Genomic DNA, 20229 nt, shown 5'->3' on the forward strand with positions numbered 1-20229 from the left:
TGACACTCTACTAAAACTCTACTTACTGACACTCTACTGAACTCTAATGACACTCTAATGACACTCTTACTGACACTCTTACTGACACTCTGACACTCTACTGACACTACTAAAACTCTACTTACTGACACTCTACTGACACTCTAATGACACTCTAATGACACTCTACTACTGAAACTACTATTCTACTTACTGACACTCTACTGACACTCTACTAAAACTCTACTTACTGACACTCTACTGACACTCTACTAAAACTCTACTTACTGACACTCTTACTGACACTCTTACTGACACTCTTACTGACACTCTACTGACACTACTAAAACTCTACTTACTGACACTCTACTGACACTCTAATGACACTCTAATGACACTCTACTTACTGACACTCTACTGACACTCTGCTGACACTCTACTGACACTCTACTAAAACTCTAATTACTGACACTCTACTAAAACTCTACTTATTGACACTACTGACACTCAACCGACTGCCTACTGACACTCTGCTGACACTCTAATGACACTCTACTAAAACTCTACTTACTGACACTCTACTGACACTCTACTAAAACTCTACCCACTGATACTCTACTGACACTCTACTAAAACTCTACTTACTGACACTTTACTGACACTCTACTAAAACTCTACCCACTGATACTCTACTGACACTCTACTAAAACTCTACTTACTGACACTCTACTGACACTCTACTAAAACTCTACTTACTGACACTCTACTGACACTCTACCGACAGTCTACTGACACTCTGCTGACACTCTACTAAAACTCTACTTACTGACACTCTACTAAAACTCTACTTACTGACATTCTACTGACACTCTACTAAAACTCTACTTACTGACACTCTACTGACACTCTACTAAAACTCTACTTACTGACACTCTACCGACAGTCTACTGACACTCTGCTGACACTCTACTGACACTCCACTAAAACTCTACTTACTGACACTACTGACACTCTACTAAAACTCTACTTACTGACACTGTACTGACACTCTACTAAAACTCTACTTACTGACACTCTACTGACACTCTACTAAAACTCTACTTACTGACACTCTACCGACAGTTTACTGACACTCTGCTGACACTCTACTGACACTCTACTAAAACTCTACTTACTGACACTACTAAAACTCTACTTACTGACACTCTACTGACACTCTACTAAAACTCTACTTACTGACACTCTACCGACAGTCTACCGACACTCTACTGACACTCTACTGACACTATACTGACACTCTGCTGACACTAAACTGACACTCGACTGACACTCTGCTGACACTCTCCTGGCACCCTGCTGACAGTCTACTGACACTCTACCTACACTCTGCTGACACTAAACTGACACTCTCCTGGCACTCTGCTGACACTAAACTGACACTCTACTGACACTCTGCTGACACTAAACTGACACTACTGACACTGCTGACACTAAACTGACACTACTGAACTGTCTGACACTAGCTGACACTCTGCTGACACTAAACTGACACTCTACTGACACTCTGCTGACACTAAACTGACACTACTGACACTGCTGACACTGCTGACACTCTGCTGACAGTCTACTGACACTCTACTGACACTACTGACACTGCTGACAATCTGCTGACACTCAACTAAAACTCAACCAAAACTCTACTGACATTCTACTAAACCTCAACTAAAACTCTACTGACAATCTACTAACACTCTACTGACACTAAACCGACACTCTACTGACACTCTACTGACACTCTGCTGACACTATACTAAAACTCAACTAAAACTCTACTGACACTCTACTAAAACTCAAAAAAACTCTACTGACATATGTATAGCCTATAGCCTACATATAACTGTCTGGTATAGACTACATATAACTGTCTGGTATAGACTACATATAACTGTCTGGTATAGACTACATATAACTGTCTGGTATAGACTACATATAACTAACTGTCTGGTATAGACTACATATAACTGTCTGGTATAGACTACATATAACTGTCTGGTATAGACTACATATAACTGTCTGGTATAGACTACATATAACTGTCTGGTATAGACTACATATAACTGTCTGGTATAGACTACATATAACTGTCTGGTATAGACTACATATAACTGTCTGGTATAGACTACATATAACTGTCTGGTATAGACTACATATAACTGTCTGGTATAGACTACATATAACTGTCTGGTATAGACTACATATAACTGTCTGGTATAGCCTACATATAACTGTCTGGTATAGACTACATATAACTAACTGTCTGGTATAGACTACATATAACTAACTGTCTGGTATAGACTACATATAACTGTCTGGTATAGACTACATATAACTGTCTGGTATAGACTACATATAACTGTCTGGTATAGCCTACATATAACTGTCTGGTATAGACTACATATAACTGTCTGGTATACTACATATAACTGTCTGGTATACTACATATAACTGTCTGGTATAGACTACATATAACTGTCTGGTATAGACTACATATAACTGTCTAGGCTACATATAGTCTGGTATAGCCTACATATAACTGTCTGGTATAGACTACATATAACTGTCTGGTATAGACTACATATAACTGTCTGGTATAGACTACATATAACTAACTGTCTGGTATAGACTACATATAACTGTCTGGTATAGACTACATATAACTGTCTGGTATAGACTACATATAACTGTCTGGTATAGACTACATATAACTGTCTGGTATAGACTACATATAACTGTCTGGTATAGACTACATATAACTAACTGTCTGGTATAGACTACATATAACTGTCTGGTATAGACTACATATAACTGTCTGGTATAGACTACATATAACTGTCTGGTATAGACTACATATAACTGTCTGGTATAGACTACATATAACTGTCTGGTATAGACTACATATAACTGTCTGGTATAGACTACATATAACTGTCTGGTATAGACTACATATAACTGTACATATAGACTACATATAACTGTCTGGTATAGACTACATATAACTGTCTGGTATAGACTACATATAACTGTCTGGTATAGACTACATATAACTGTCTGGTATAGACTACATATAACTGTCTGGTATAACTACATATAACTGTCTGGTATAGACTACATATAACTGTCTGGTATAGACTACATATAACTGTCTGGTATAGACTACATATAACTGTCTGGTATAGCCTACATATAACTGTCTGGTATAGCCTACATATAACTGTCTGGTATAGACTACATATAACTGTCTGGTATAGACTACATATAACTGTCTGGTATAGACTACATATAACTGTCTGGTATAGACTACATATAACTGTCTGGTATAGACTACATATAACTGTCTGGTATAGACTACATATAACTGTCTGGTATAGACTACATATAACTGTCTGGTATAGACTACATATAACTGTCTGGTATAGACTACATATAACTGTCTGGTATAGACTACATATAACTGTCTGGTATAGACTACATATAACTAACTGTCTGGTATAGCCTACATATAACTGTCTGGTATAGACTACATATAACTGTCTGGTATAGCCTACATATAACTGTCTGGTATAGACTACATATAACTAACTGTCTGGTATAGACTACATATAACTGTCTGGTATAGCCTACATATAACTGTCTGGTATAGACTACATATAACTGTCTGGTATAGACTACATATAACTAACTGTCTGGTATAGACTACATATAACTGTCTGGTATAGACTACATATAACTGTCTGGTATAGCCTACATATAACTGTCTGGTATAGACTACATATAACTGTCTGGTATAGACTACATATAACTAACTGGTATAGACTACATATAACTGTCTGGTATAGACTACATATAACTAACTGTCTGGTATAGACTACATATAACTAACTGTCTGGTATAGACTACATATAACTGTCTGGTATAGACTACATATAACTGTCTGGTATAGACTACATATAACTGTCTGGTATAGACTACATATAACTAACTGTCTGGTATAGACTACATATAACTGTCTGGTATAGACTACATATAACTGTCTGGTATAGACTACATATAACTGTCTGGTATAGACTACATATAACTGTCTGGTATAGACTACATATAACTGTCTGGTATAGACTACATATAACTGTCTGGTATAGACTACATATAACTGTCTGGTATAGACTACATATAACTGTCTGGTATAGACTACATATAACTGTCTGGTATAGCCTACATATAACTGTCTGGTATAGACTACATATAACTGTCTGGTATAGACTACATATAACTGTCTGGTATAGCCTACATATAACTGTCTGGTATAGACTACATATAACTGTCTGGTATAGACTACATATAACTGTCTGGTATAGACTACATATAACTGTCTGGTATAGCCTACATATAACTGTCTGGTATAGACTACATATAACTGTCTGGTATAGACTACATATAACTGTCTGGTATAGACTACATATAACTGTCTGGTATAGCCTACATATAACTGTCTGGTATAGACTACATATATAGACTACATATAACTGTCTGGTATAGACTACATATAACTGTCTGGTATAGACTACATATAACTGTCTGGTATAGACTACATATAACTGTCTGGTATAGTCTGGTATAGACTACATATAACTGTCTGGTATAGACTACATATAACTGTCTGGTATAGACTACATATAACTGTCTGGTATAGACTACATATAACTGTCTGGTATAGACTACATATAACTGTCTGGTATAGACTACATATAACTGTCTGGTATAGACTACATATAATAACATATAACTGTCTGGTATAGACTACATATAACTGTCTGGTATAGACTACATATAACTGTCTGGTATAGACTACATATAACTGTCTGGTATAGACTACATATAACTGTCTGGTATAGACTACATATAACTGTCTGGTATAGACTACATATAACTGTCTGGTATAGACTACATATAACTGTCTGGTATAGACATATAACATATAACTGTAACTGGTATAGACTACATATAACTGTCTGGTATAGACTACATATAACTGTCTGGTATAGACTACATATAACTAACTGTCTGGTATAGACTACATATAACTGTCTGGTATAGACTACATATAACTGTCTGGTATAGACTACATATAACTGTCTGGTATAGACTACATATAACTGTCTGGTATAGACTACATATAACTAACTGTCTGGTATAGACTACATATAACTGTCTGGTATAGACTACATATAACTGTCTGGTATAGACTACATATAACTGTCTGGTATAGACTACATATAACTGTCTGGTATAGACTACATATAACTGTCTGGTATAGACTACATATAACTGTCTGGTATAGACTACATATAACTGTCTGGTATAGACCACATATAACTACATATAACTGTCTGGTATAGACTACATATAACTGTCTGTATAGTATAGACTACATATAACTGTCTGTATAGTATAGACTACATATAACTGTCTGGTATAGACTACATATAACTGTCTGGTATATAACTGTCATAGCCTACATAGACTACATATAACTGTCTGGTATAGACTACATATAACTGTCTGGTATAGGCTACATATAACTGTCTGGTATAGACTACATATAACTGTCTGGTATACATATAGACTACATATAACTACATATAACTGTCTGGTATAGACTACATATAACTGTCTGGTATAGACTACATATAACTGTCTGGTATAGACTACATATAACTGTCTGGTATAGACTACATATAACTGTCTGGTATAGACATATAACCGTCATATATATAACTGTCTACATATAACTGTCTGGTATAGCCTACATATAACTGTCTGGTATAGACTACTACATATAACTGTCTGGTATAGCCTACATATAACTGTCTGGTATAGACTACATATAACTGTCTGGTATAGACTACATATAACTGTCTGGTATAGACTACATATAACTGTCTGGTATAGACTACATATAACTGTCTGGTATAGACTACATATAACTGTCTGGTATAGACTACATATAACTGTCTGGTATAGACTACATATAACTGTCTGGTATAGACTACATATAACTGTCTGGTATAGACTACATATAACTGTCTGGTATAGACTACATATAACTGTCTGGTATAGACTACATATAACTGTCTGGTATAGACTACATATAACTGTCTGGTATAGACTACATATAACTGTCTGGTATAGACTACATATAACTGTCTGGTATAGACTACATATAACTGTCTGGTATAGACTACATATAACTGTCTGGTATAGACTACATATAACTGTCTGGTATAGACTACATATAACTGTCTGGTATAGACTACATATAACTGTCTGGTATAGACTACATATAACTGTCTGGTATAGCCTACATATAACTGTCTGGTATAGACTACATATAACTGTCTGGTATAGACTACATATAACTGTCTGGTATAGACTACATATAACTGTCTGGTATAGACTACATATAACTGTCTGGTATAGACTACATATAACTGTCTGGTATAGACTACATATATAGCCTACATATAACTGTCTGGTATAGACTACATATAACTGTCTGGTATAGCCTACATATAACTGTCTGGTATAGACTACATATAACTGTCTGGTATAGACTACATATAACTGTCTGGTATAGACTACATATAACTGTCTGGTATAGACTACATATAACTGTCTGGTATAGACTACATATAACTGTCTGGTATAGACTACATATAACTGTCTGGTATAGACTACATATAACTGTCTGGTATAGACTACATATAACTGTCTGGTATAGACTACATATAACTGTCTGGTATAGACTACATATAACTGTCTGGTATAGACTACATATAACTGTCTGGTATAGACTACATATAACTGTCTGGTATAGACTACATATAACTGTCTGGTATAGACTACATATAACTGTCTGGTATAGCCTACATATAACTGTCTGTATAGACTACATATAGACTACATATAACTGTCTGGACTACATATAGACTACATATAACTGTCTGGTATAGACTACATATAACTGTCTGGTATACTACATATAACTGTCTGGTATAGACTACATATAACTGTCTGGTATAGACTACATATAACTGTCTGGTATAGACTACATATAACTGTCTGGTATAGACTACATATAAGACTACATATAACTGTCTGGTATAGACTACATATAACTGTCTGGTATAGACTACATATAACTGTCTGGTATAGACTACATATAAGAGACTACATATAACTGTCTGGTATAGACTACATATAACTGTCTGGTATAGCCTACATATAACTGTCTGGTATAGACTACATATAACTGTCTGGTATAGACTACATATAACTGTCTGGTATAGACTACATATAACTGTCTGGTATAGACTACATATAACTGTCTGGTATAGACTACATATAACTGTCTGGTATAGACTACATATAACTGTCTGGTATAGACTACATATAACTGTCTGGTATAGTATAGACTACATATAACTGTCTGGTATAGACTACATATAACTGTCTGGTATAGACTACATATAGACTACATATAACTGTCTGGTATAGACTACATATAACTGTCTGGTATAGACTACATATAACTGTCTGGTATAGACTACATATAACTGTCTGGTATAGACTACATATAACTGTCTGGTATAGACTACATATAACTGTCTGGTATAGACTACATATAACTGTCTGGTATAGACTACATATAACTGTCTGGTATAGACTACATATAACTGTCTGGTATAGCTACATATAACTGTCTGGTATAGACTACATATAACTGTCTGGTATAGACTACATATAACTGTCACTATATAACTGTCTGGTATAGACTACATATAACTGTCTGGTATAGACTACATATAACTGTCTGGTATAGACTACATATATAACTGTCTGGTATAGACTACATATAACTGTCTGGTATAGACTACATATAACTGTCTGGTATAGACTACATATAACTGTCTGGTATAGACTACATATAACTGTCTGGTATAAGTCCTACATATAACTGTCTGGTATAGACTACATATAACTGTCTGGTATAGACTACATATAACTGTCTGGTATAGACTACATATAACTGTCTGGTATAGACTACATATAACTGTCTGGTATAGACCTACATATAACTGTCTGGTATAGACTACATATAACATATAACATATAACTGTCTGGTATAGACTACATATAACTGTCTGGTATAGACTAACTGTCTGGTATAGACTACATATAACTGTCTGGTATAGACTACATATAACTGTCTGGTATAGACTACATATAACTGTCTGGTATAGACTACATATAACTGTCTGGTATAGACTACATATAACTGTCTGGTATAGACTACATATAACTGTCTGGTATAGACTACATATAACTGTCTGGTATAGAATACATATAACTGTCTGGTATAGACTACATATAGACTGTAACTGTCTGGTATAGACTACATATAACTGTCTGGTATAGACTACATATAACTGTCTGGTATAGACTACATATAACTGTCTGGTATAGACTACATATAACTAACTGTATAGGTATAGACTACATATAACTGTCTGGTATAGACTACATATAACTGTCTGGTATAGACTACATATAACTGTCTGTCTGGTATAGACTACATATAACTGTCTGGTATAGACTACATATAACTGTCTGGTATAGACCTACATATAACTGTCTGGTATAGACTACATATAACTGTCTGGTATAGACTACATATACTACATATAACTGTCTGGTATAGACTACATATAACTGTCTATAGACTACATATAACTGTCTGGTATAGACTACATATAACTGTCTGGTATAGACTACATATAACTGTCTGGTATAGACTACATATAACTGTCTGGTATAGACTACATATAACTGTCTACATATAAGACTGGTATAACTGTCTGGTATACTACATATAACTGTCTGGTATAGACTACATATAACTGTCTGGTATAGACTACATATAACTGTCTGGTATAGACTACATATAACTGTCTGGTATAGACTACATATAACTGTCTGGTATAGACTACATATAACTGTCTGGTATAGACTACATATAACTGTCTGGTATAGACTACATATAACTGTCTGGTATAGACTACATATAACTGTCTGGTATAGACTACATATAACTGTCTGGTATAGACTACATATAACTGTCTGGTATAGACTACATATAACTGTCTGGTATAGACTACATATAACTAACTGTCTGGTATAGACTACATATAACTGTCTGGTATAGACTACATATAACTGTCTGGTATAGACTACATATAACTGTCTGGTATAGACTACATATAACTGTCTGGTATAGCCTACATATAACTGTCTGGTATAGCCTACATATAGACTACATATAACTGTCTGGTATAGACTACATATAACTAACTGTCTGGTATAGACTACATATAACTGTCTGGTATAGACTACATATAACTGTCTGGTATAGCCTACATATAACTGTCTGTATGGTATAGACTACATATAACTGTCTGGTATAGACTACATATAACTAACTGTCTGGTATAGACTACATATAACTAACTGTCTGGTATAGACTACATATAACTAACTGTCTGGTATAGACTACATATAACTGTCTGGTATAGCCTACATATAACTGTCTGGTATAGCCTACATATAGACTACATATAACTGTCTGGTATAGACTACATATAACTAACTGTCTGGTATAGACTACATATAACTGTCTGGTATAGACTACATATAACTGTCTGGTATAGACTACATATAACTGTCTGGTATAGACTACATATAACTGTCTGGTATAGACTACATATAACTGTCTGGTATAGACTACATATAACTGTCTGGTATAGACTACATATAACTGTCTGGTATAGACTACATATAACTGTCTGGTATAGACTACATATAACTGTCTGGTATAGACTACATATAACTGTCTGGTATAGACTACATATAACTGTCTGTATAGCCTACATATAAGTCTGGTATAGACTACATATAACTGTCTGGTATAGACTACATATAACTGTCTGGTATAGACTACATATAACTGTCTGGTATAGACTACATATAACTGTCTGGTATAGACTACATATAACTGTCTGGTACATAGACTACATATAACTGTCTGGTATAGACTACATATAACTGTCTGGTATAGACTACATATAACTGTCTGGTATAGACTACATATAACTGTCTGGTATAGACTACATATAACTGTCTGGTATAGACTACATATAACTGTCTGGTATAGACTACATATAACTGTCTGGTATAGACTACATATAACTGTCTGGTATAGACTACATATAACTGTCTGGTATAGACTACATATAACTGTCTGGTATAGACTACATATAACTGTCTGGTATAGACTACATATAACTGTCTGGTATAGACTACATATAACTGTCTGGTATAGACTACATATAACTGTCTGGTATAGACTACATATAACTGTCTGGTATAGACTACATATAACTGTCTGGTATAGACTACATATATAACATATATAACTGTCTGGTATAGTCTACATATAACTGTCTGGTATAGACTACATATAACTGTCTGGTATAGCCTACATATAACTGTCTGGTATAGACTACATATAACTGTCTGGTATAGACTACATATAACTACATATAACTGTCTGGTATAGACTACATATAACTGTCTGGTATAGACTACATATAACTGTCTGGTATAGACTACATATAACTGTCTGGTATAGACTACATATAACTGTCTGGTATAGACTACATATAACTAACTGTCTGGTATAGACTACATATAACTGTCTGGTATAGACTACATATAACTGTCTGGTATAGACTACATATAACTGTCTGGTATAGACTACATATAACTGTCTGGTATAGACTACATATAACTGTCTGGTATATAGACTACATATAACTGTCTGGTATAGACTACATATAACTGTCTGGTATAGACTACATATAACTGTCTGGTATAGACTACATATAACTGTCTGGTATAGACTACATATAACTGTCTGGTATAGACTACATATAACTGTCTGGTATAGACTACATATAACTGTCTGGTATAGACTACATATAACTGTCTGGTATAGACTACATATAACTGTCTGGTATAGACTACATATAACTAACTGTCTGGTATAGACTACATATAACTGTCTGGTATAGACTACATATAACTGTCTGGTATAGCCTACATATAACTGTCTGGTATAGACTACATATAGACTACATATAACTGTCTGGTATAGACTACATATAACTAACTGTCTGGTATAGACTACATATAACTGTCTGGTATAGACTACATATAACTGTCTGGTATAGACTACATATAACTGTCTGGTATAGCCTACTGTCTGGTATAGACTACATATAACTGTCTGGTATAGACTACATATAACTGTCTGGTATAGCCTACATATAACTGTCTGGTATAGCCTACATATAGACTACATATAACTGTCTGGTATAGACTACATATAACTAACTGTCTGGTATAGACTACATATAACTGTCTGGTATAGACTACATATAACTGTCTGGTATAGACTACATATAACTGTCTGGTATAGACTACATATAACTGTCTGGTATAGACTACATATAACTGTCTGGTATAGACTACATATAACTGTCTGGTATAGACTACATATAACTGTCTGGTATAGCCTACATATAACTGTCTGGTATAGACTACATATAACTGTCTGGTATAGACTACATATAACTGTCTGGTATAGACTACATATAACTGTCTGGTATAGACTACATATAACTGTCTGGTATAGACTACATATAAGACTACATATAACTGTCTGGTATAGACTACATATAACTGTCTGGTATAGACTACATATAACTGTCTGGTATAGACTACATATAACTGTCTGGTATAGTACATATAACTACATATACTACATATAACTGTCTGGTATAGACTACATATAACTGTCTGGTATAGACTACATATAACTGTCTGGTATAGACTACATATAACTGTCTGGTATAGACTACATATAACTGTCTGGTATAGACTACATATAACTGTCTGGTATAGACTACATATAATAGACTACATATAACTGTCTGGTATAGACTAACTGTCTGGTATATAACTGTCTGGTATAGACTACATATAACTGTCTGGTATAGACTACATATAACTGTCTGGGTAGACTACATAACTGTCTGGTATACTACATATAACTGTCTAGACTACATATAACTGTCTGTATAGACTACATATAAGCCTAGACATATAACTGTCTGGTATAGACTACATATAACTGTCTGGTATAGACTACATATAACTGTCTGGTATAGACTACATATAACTGTCTGGTATATAGACTACATATAACTGTCTGGTATAGACTACATATAACTGTCTGGTATAGACTACATATAACTGTCTGGTATAGCCTACATATAACTAACTGTCTGGTATAGCCTACATATAACTGTCTGGTATAGACTACATATAACTAACTGTCTGGTATAGCCTACATATAACTAACTGTCTGGTATAGACTACATATAACTAACTGTCTGGTATAGACTACATATAACTGTCTGGTATAGACTACATATAACTAACTGTCTGGTATAGACTACATATAACTAACTGTCTGGTATAGACTACATATAACTAACTGTCTGGTATAGCCTACATATAACTAACTGTCTGGTATAGCCTACATATAACTGTCTGGTATAGACTACATATAACTAACTAACTGTCTGGTATAGACTACACCCTTCTACTGTACTGGCTGCTATTGGCTAAAACACATTTCTGATACAATATGAATGGAGTCATGTCTCCAGCTCTCCAGTGTGTCAGTTCAAACTGGGTGACCAACTGAGGCGCTCAGAGAATATTGTCTTATTGCTGATTAGAAATACATACTGTATCTGCACATCGTTATTATATACAGTAGCTCAGCCTGGTAAAGAAACAGTCCAGCTAGAGTCTACAGCTGTGGCAGCCTACCTTCTTTATACCAGACCCCCCCCACATGTAGTAAGTAAACCATCATCACCAGAACCCCCGACCCCCTGCAAATCGTATGAAATGTGTAAAAGTCGTTTGTTCAGTTCTTACCGAGGTGGAACCGGAAGAGGTTGCTATATAGACCTTGATCACCATGTTAGAGTGCGTTGTCGCCGAGGCTCCAGTCAGGTAGATTGATGCTTTGCTCTGCTCTGTTCCAATAGTAATAATGTGAGTTTCACAGCGATGACTCACAAAACAACTTCCTCCAGTCCTGGTCTGAACGATCCGCCCCTCTTCTCTTCACTCCCTCTCTCCTTCTCTTTCTATTCTTTCACACCGTCCGTTTCTCGTTGAAACATGTCACCGTGACTTGATCAGTGGCAAAAAGTCGACCACAGACTCAACAGCCTAAATGCGTGGACGTAAAGAGTCAGGAACTGTAACTTTCAAGAAAAAATATAACCTTCTAGTTCTAGTCTGTCCAGTCAATGTTATGTCTCTTTTCACCTTCTGATTGAATTCCCTCATTAGCTCCACTTTGTGTCTGAATGCAACAATGTATCGAGAAGTAGCATCCATTGGAATGACGTCATAATCGAACCCAGTTACAGTTGGTTACAATGTCGCACCAGGTTGCGGTTTAAGGGCGTCTCAGAGCGCCCCCCAGTGGCATACATGAAACACTGCATCCCGACTACAATACCGGTACATCCGGCCTTTTGGGGGATTTTAGTCCAGTAAATGAATGGCTATGAATTACAATAGCTAATAGAAGTACGCAATGCAAGGCTAGTTGGTCACAGTTGAAGGTGATCATTCATATTCCACCCTTTCTATCTCTATTCGGTGTGTCTGACTAGATAAGAGAGGAAGACTGAGGATGTTTTAGTGAGGTGTATTGTCTGTCCTCGGCCGCCAGGGGTGCAGGGAGAAGTGCTCATTCATTCACACTGGGCTTTGGAGCTGAAGCCACCTACAGGCGCCCGGACGATGCGACGGCAACGTTCCCTCTCCTCAGATTCATTTAGAAAAGCCGAACAACAAAAATGTGTCGAGCAAGAAGGGCGCCATGTTGGCCACAAGCACGAAGCCAAATGTTGATGTATTTTTCGTCTTATTTTGGGCAGAAGTTAAAATGTTGTAGTAGATGGTGACTTGCCTAGTTAAATAAAGGTAAAATAAAATATATATAAAAGACAGTCGTTCTATGATGCTTGGAATAGAGGGAGATCATTTTCTTTGAGTTCCGTTGAAATAAGACAAATTAAACACAACCTCTATCAAATCATGTTCTCTGTTCGCAGGGGCACGTACTAATCATGCGCTCTCTATTATTTCATGGAGATGTTCTTGATTTTAGCAAGGCTTTTCTTCCCTCGCTTTGCTAGAAGCACTTCGCGCGTAAAGAACATCACCGGTTCCCAAATTCTCCGTGTTCTGCAGCTGCGAATAGCGCTCGGTAATTGGCGGAGAGCACATCAATCCTGCGTTTAGCCGCACCCCTCCCCCCATTCAGCCAGTCTGGTGGCTGTTCCTGTGTGTTTACTACACGGACCAGGCAGCAGCAGACACTTGGCTTCACATGCACCTAACTAACAACAGCTAGCCAGCTAAACACTTTATAGTTCCATCTGAAAGAGAATCTCCAAGAATCCAATATGCCCAAGAGAAAGGTACGTAGTTTGGTGACTATTTAGAGAGGATTGTGAAATAAGAAAAGCAGGTAGCTATTGATAGCGTGCAAATGAATGTAGAGAGCCATCGCTTCTCCAACGATTAGTTAATTATAAACCTATTTCTTTTGAGAATTTATGGTATTTATTTGGAGGGTATTTTCAAAAAATAATATGTATTTTTTGTGTGTTTTAAATGAATATTTTTTCTGATTGCTTGTGGGCTTAAAAGGCTGCTTTCCCCCCGGCGGTCGCTGTCCTTTGGGAAGCCAGAAGTCTCTCTCTGTCTCCATGTAGTTAAAGCACAACCAGCAGCCATGCTTTGCAGCCCAAGTCTTCCTCTCTTCTTCGACCTACCGAACAGAAACGCTTCAGTTACCGCCATTTTCCCCTCAATCCGCCCAAAATGTCCCCGAGAATATTCGTTCGTATCCCTAGTTTAAATTCTGATCGTTAAAAGATGCAATCGTCGTCGTATTTCGATAAAAATGTATATTTTTTGTCTTTGTTCATGGTCCCAGGTGGCTGCAGTGTCGTGTCTCTACCGCCGGGCGGCGCTGCGGAGTCTTAACTCTGCTCCTCCTTCTTGCTTATTCCGTCCCGCGCGAGTTTTCAAATCCTGCCTGAGCTCATAGACAGAAGAGAGAGATGGAGAGAGTGGAGAAAGAGAGACAGATGCTTTAGGACCCCAACTTTCACTGTTACTGGTCCCAAAAACATATAAACTCTTAACAAAACTCAAATATTACATTACACTTCCATCTAATGGGTCTAAAAACACCTTTATTTTAACATTATCTATGACATTTTTACTTTTTTCTTGAAATGTAAAAGTTATCTGGGGTCTTCCCTGACAGTGAAGAAATGTGTAATTTGAGCCACCGTAGACTGTTGCCTGCTCTTATAAAGGCCAATAAAGTGTTGTTGTTGTGATAAAAGTAGTTTATTTGTCCTTGTTTGTGTTTGTCCTCAGCAGGGAGCCGCTGGGGACACCAAGGAGGAGGTAAGACCGAGATCCTCGACTACAACTCATCCCCTATAATTAATATTCAATAAATGAACTCGTATTGTCAGCTCTGTTTCATCATAGTTGATCTCTGACAGCGTGTGTGTTTTTCTGTGGTGTTTTCTCTTCCTCTTCCTGTTGCAGCCCCAGAGGAGATCCGCCCGGTTATCAGCGGTGAGACCAGCTACGATACAGACATTATACACTACCTTATGACGCATCATATAACCTGTACACTACCTTATGACACATCATATAACCTCTACACTACCTTATGACACATCATATAACCTCTACACTACCTTATGACGCGTCATATAACCTATACACTACCTTATGACGCGTCATATAACCTCTACACTACCTTATGACGCGTCATATAACCTATACACTACCTTATGACGCGTCATATAACCTCTACACTACCTTATGACGCGTCATATAACCTCTACACTACCTTATGACGCATCATATAACCTCTACACTACCTTATGACGCGTCATATAACCTCTACACTACCTTATGACGCGTCATATAACCTCTACACTACCTTATGACGCATCATATAACCTCTACACTACCTTATGACGCGTCATATAACCTATACACTACCTTATGACGCGTCATATAACCTCTACACTACCTTATGACGCGTCATATAACCTGACACTACCTTATGACGCGTCATATAACCTCTACACTACCTTATGACGCGTCATATAACCTCTACACTACCTTATGACGCGTCATATAACCTCTACACTACCTTATGACGCATCATATAACCTGACACTACCTTATGACGCGTCATATAACCTGACACTACCTTATGACGCATCATATAACCTCTACACTACCTTATGACGCGTCATATAACCTGACACTACCTTATGACGCGTCATATAACCTCTACACTACCTTATGACGCGTCATATAACCTCTACACTACCTTATGACGCGTCATATAACCTGACACTACCTTATGACGCGTCATATAACCTCTACACTACCTTATGACGCGTCATATAACCTCTACACTACCTTATGACGCGTCATATAACCTCTACACTACCTTATGACGCGTCATATAACCTGTACACTACCTTATGACACTTCATATAACCTGTACACTACCTTATGACGCGTCATATAACCTATACACTACCTTATGACGCTTCATATAACCTGTACACTACCTTATGACGCGTCATATAACCTCTATACTACCTTATGACACGTCATATAACCTGACACTATATGACATATAACCTACACTACCTTATGTCATATAACCTATACACTACCTTATGACGCTTCATATAACCTGACACTACCTTATGACGCGTCATATAACCTGTACACTACCTTATGTCATATAACCTGACACTACCTTATGACGCGTCATATAACCTCTACACTACCTTATGACGCGTCATATAACCTCTACACTACCTTATGACGCGTCATATAACCTGTACACTACCTTATGACGCGTCATATAACCTCTACACTACCTTATGACGCGTCATATAACCTGTACACTACCTTATGACGCGTCATATAACCTCTACACTACCTTATGACGCGTCATATAACCTCTACACTACCTTATGACGCGTCATATAACCTCTACACTACCTTATGACGCGTCATATAACCTCTACACTACCTTATGACGCGTCATATAACCTCTACACTACCTTATGACGCGTCATATAACCTCTACACTACCTTATGACGCGTCATATAACCTCTACACTCATGAAGCGTCATATAACCTCTACACTACCTTATGACGCGTCATATAACCTCTACACTACCTTATGACGCGTCATATAACCTCTACACTACCTTATGACGCGTCATATAACCTCTACACTACCTTATGACGCGTCATATAACCTCTACACTACCTTATGACGCGTCATATAACCTCTACACTACCTTATGACGCGTCATATAACCTGACACTACCTTATGACGCGTCATATAACCTCTACACTACCTTATGACGCGTCATATAACCTGACACTACCTTATGACGCGTCATATAACCTCTACACTACCTTATGACGCGTCATATAACCTCTACACTACCTTATGACGCGTCATATAACCTGACACTACCTTATGACGCGTCATATAACCTGACACTACCTTATGACGCGTCATATAACCTCTACACTACCTTATGACGCGTCATATAACCTGACACTACCTTATGACGCGTCATATAACCTCTACACTACCTTATGACGCGTCATATAACCTGACACTACCTTATGACGCGTCATATAACCTCTACACTACCTTATGACGCGTCATATAACCTGTACACTACCTTATGACGCGTCATATAACCTGACACTACCTTATGACGCGTCATATAACCTCTACACTACCTTATGACGCGTCATATAACCTCTACACTACCTTATGACGCGTCATATAACCTGTACACTACCTTATGACGCGTCATATAACCTGACACTACCTTATGACGCGTCATATAACCTCTACACTACCTTATGACGCGTCATATAACCTCTACACTACCTTATGACGCGTCATATAACCTGACACTACCTTATGACGCATCATATAACCTCTACACTACCTTATGACGCGTCATATAACCTATACACTACCTTATGACGCGTCATATAACCTCTACACTACCTTATGACGCGTCATATAACCTGACACTACCTTATGACGCGTCATATAACCTCTACACTACCTTATGACGCGTCATATAACCTCTACACTACCTTATGACGCGTCATATAACCTGACACTACCTTATGACGCGTCATATAACCTCTACACTACCTTATGACGCGTCATATAACCTCTACACTACCTTATGACGCGTCATATAATAACTACCTTATGACGCATCATATAACCTGACACTACCTTATGACGCGTCATATAACCTCTACACTACCTTATGACGCGTCATATAACCTCTACACTACCTTATGACGCGTCATATAACCTCTACACTACCTTATGACGCGTCATATAACCTGACACTACCTTATGACGCATCATATAACCTCTACACTACCTTATGACGCGTCATATAACCTGACACTACCTTATGACGCGTCATATAACCTCTACACTACCTTATGACGTCATATAACCTCTACACTACCTTATGACGCGTCATATAATATGACGCGTCTAACACTACCTTATGACGCGTCATATAACCTCTACACTACCTTATGACGCGTCATATAACCTCTACACTACCTTATGACGCGTCATATAACCTCTACACTACCTTATGACGCGTCATATAACCTCTACACTACCTTATGACACTTCATATAACCTGTACACTACCTTATGACGCGTCATATAACCTGTACACTACCTTATGACGCTTCATATAACCTGTACACTACCTTATGACGCGTCATATAACCTCTACACTACCTTATGACACGTCATATAACCTGACACTACCTTATGACGCGTCATATAACCTGTACACTACCTTATGACGCGTCATATAACCTATACACTACCTTATGGCGCTTCATATAACCTGACACTACCTTATGACGCGTCATATAACCTGTACACTACCTTATGACGCGTCATATAACCTGACACTACCTTATGACGCGTCATATAACCTCTACACTACCTTATGACGCGTCATATAACCTCTACACTACCTTATGACGCGTCATATAACCTGTACACTACCTTATGACGCGTCATATAACCTCTACACTACCTTATGACGCGTCATATAACCTGTACACTACCTTATGACGCGTCATATAACCTCTACACTACCTTATGACGCGTCATATAACCTCTACACTACCTTATGACCCGTCATATAACCTCTACACTACCTTATGACGCGTCATATAACCTCTACACTACCTTATGACGCGTCATATAACCTCTACACTACCTTATGACGCGTCATATAACCTCTACACTACCTTATGACGCGTCATATAACCTCTACACTACCTTATGAAGCGTCATATAACCTCTACACTACCTTATGACGCGTCATATAACCTCTACACTACCTTATGACGCGTCATATAACCTCTACACTACCTTATGACGCGTCATATAACCTCTACACTACCTTATGACGCGTCATATAACCTCTACACTACCTTATGACGCGTCATATAACCTCTACACTACCTTATGACGCGTCATATAACCTGACACTACCTTATGACGCGTCATATAACCTGACACTACCTTATGACGCGTCATATAACCTCTACACTACCTTATGACGCGTCATATAACCTCTACACTACCTTATGACGCGTCATATAACCTGACACTACCTTATGACGCGTCATATAACCTCTACACTACCTTATGACGCGTCATATAACCTCTACACTACCTTATGACGCGTCATATAACCTGACACTACCTTATGACGCGTCATATAACCTCTACACTACCTTATGACGCGTCATATAACCTGACACTACC

General features: G+C 37.3%; 2 protein-coding genes across 3 annotated transcripts in view; one reads left to right on the plus strand and one right to left on the minus strand.

Moving 5' to 3' along the window:
• Window positions 1-13639, minus strand: part of sh3bgrl (SH3 domain binding glutamate-rich protein like) — a 68440-nt gene extending 54801 nt beyond the window's left edge. Inside the window, exon 1 of the mRNA XM_052487225.1 lies at window positions 13162-13639. Coding sequence (XP_052343185.1) covers window positions 13162-13206 — 45 coding nt within the window. The 5' untranslated portion in view covers window positions 13207-13639. The remainder of the gene's footprint in view (window positions 1-13161) is intronic.
• A 926-nt stretch (window positions 13640-14565) lies between these two features.
• LOC127913814 (non-histone chromosomal protein HMG-14A-like) overlaps window positions 14566-20229 on the plus strand; it is a 32302-nt gene continuing 26638 nt past the window's right edge. The window contains exons 1-3 of one of the 2 annotated variants that reach the window (XM_052487223.1): window positions 14566-14726; window positions 15700-15729; window positions 15877-15906. In XM_052487223.1, coding sequence (XP_052343183.1) covers window positions 14712-14726; window positions 15700-15729; window positions 15877-15906 — 75 coding nt within the window. In that variant the 5' untranslated portion in view covers window positions 14566-14711. The remainder of the gene's footprint in view (window positions 14727-15699; window positions 15730-15876; window positions 15907-20229) is intronic. The other variant, XM_052487224.1, reaches the window with a different exon arrangement.

This window comes from Oncorhynchus keta, chromosome 30, assembly GCF_023373465.1.
Source record: "Oncorhynchus keta strain PuntledgeMale-10-30-2019 chromosome 30, Oket_V2, whole genome shotgun sequence".
Classification (NCBI taxonomy): domain Eukaryota; kingdom Metazoa; phylum Chordata; class Actinopteri; order Salmoniformes; family Salmonidae; genus Oncorhynchus; species Oncorhynchus keta.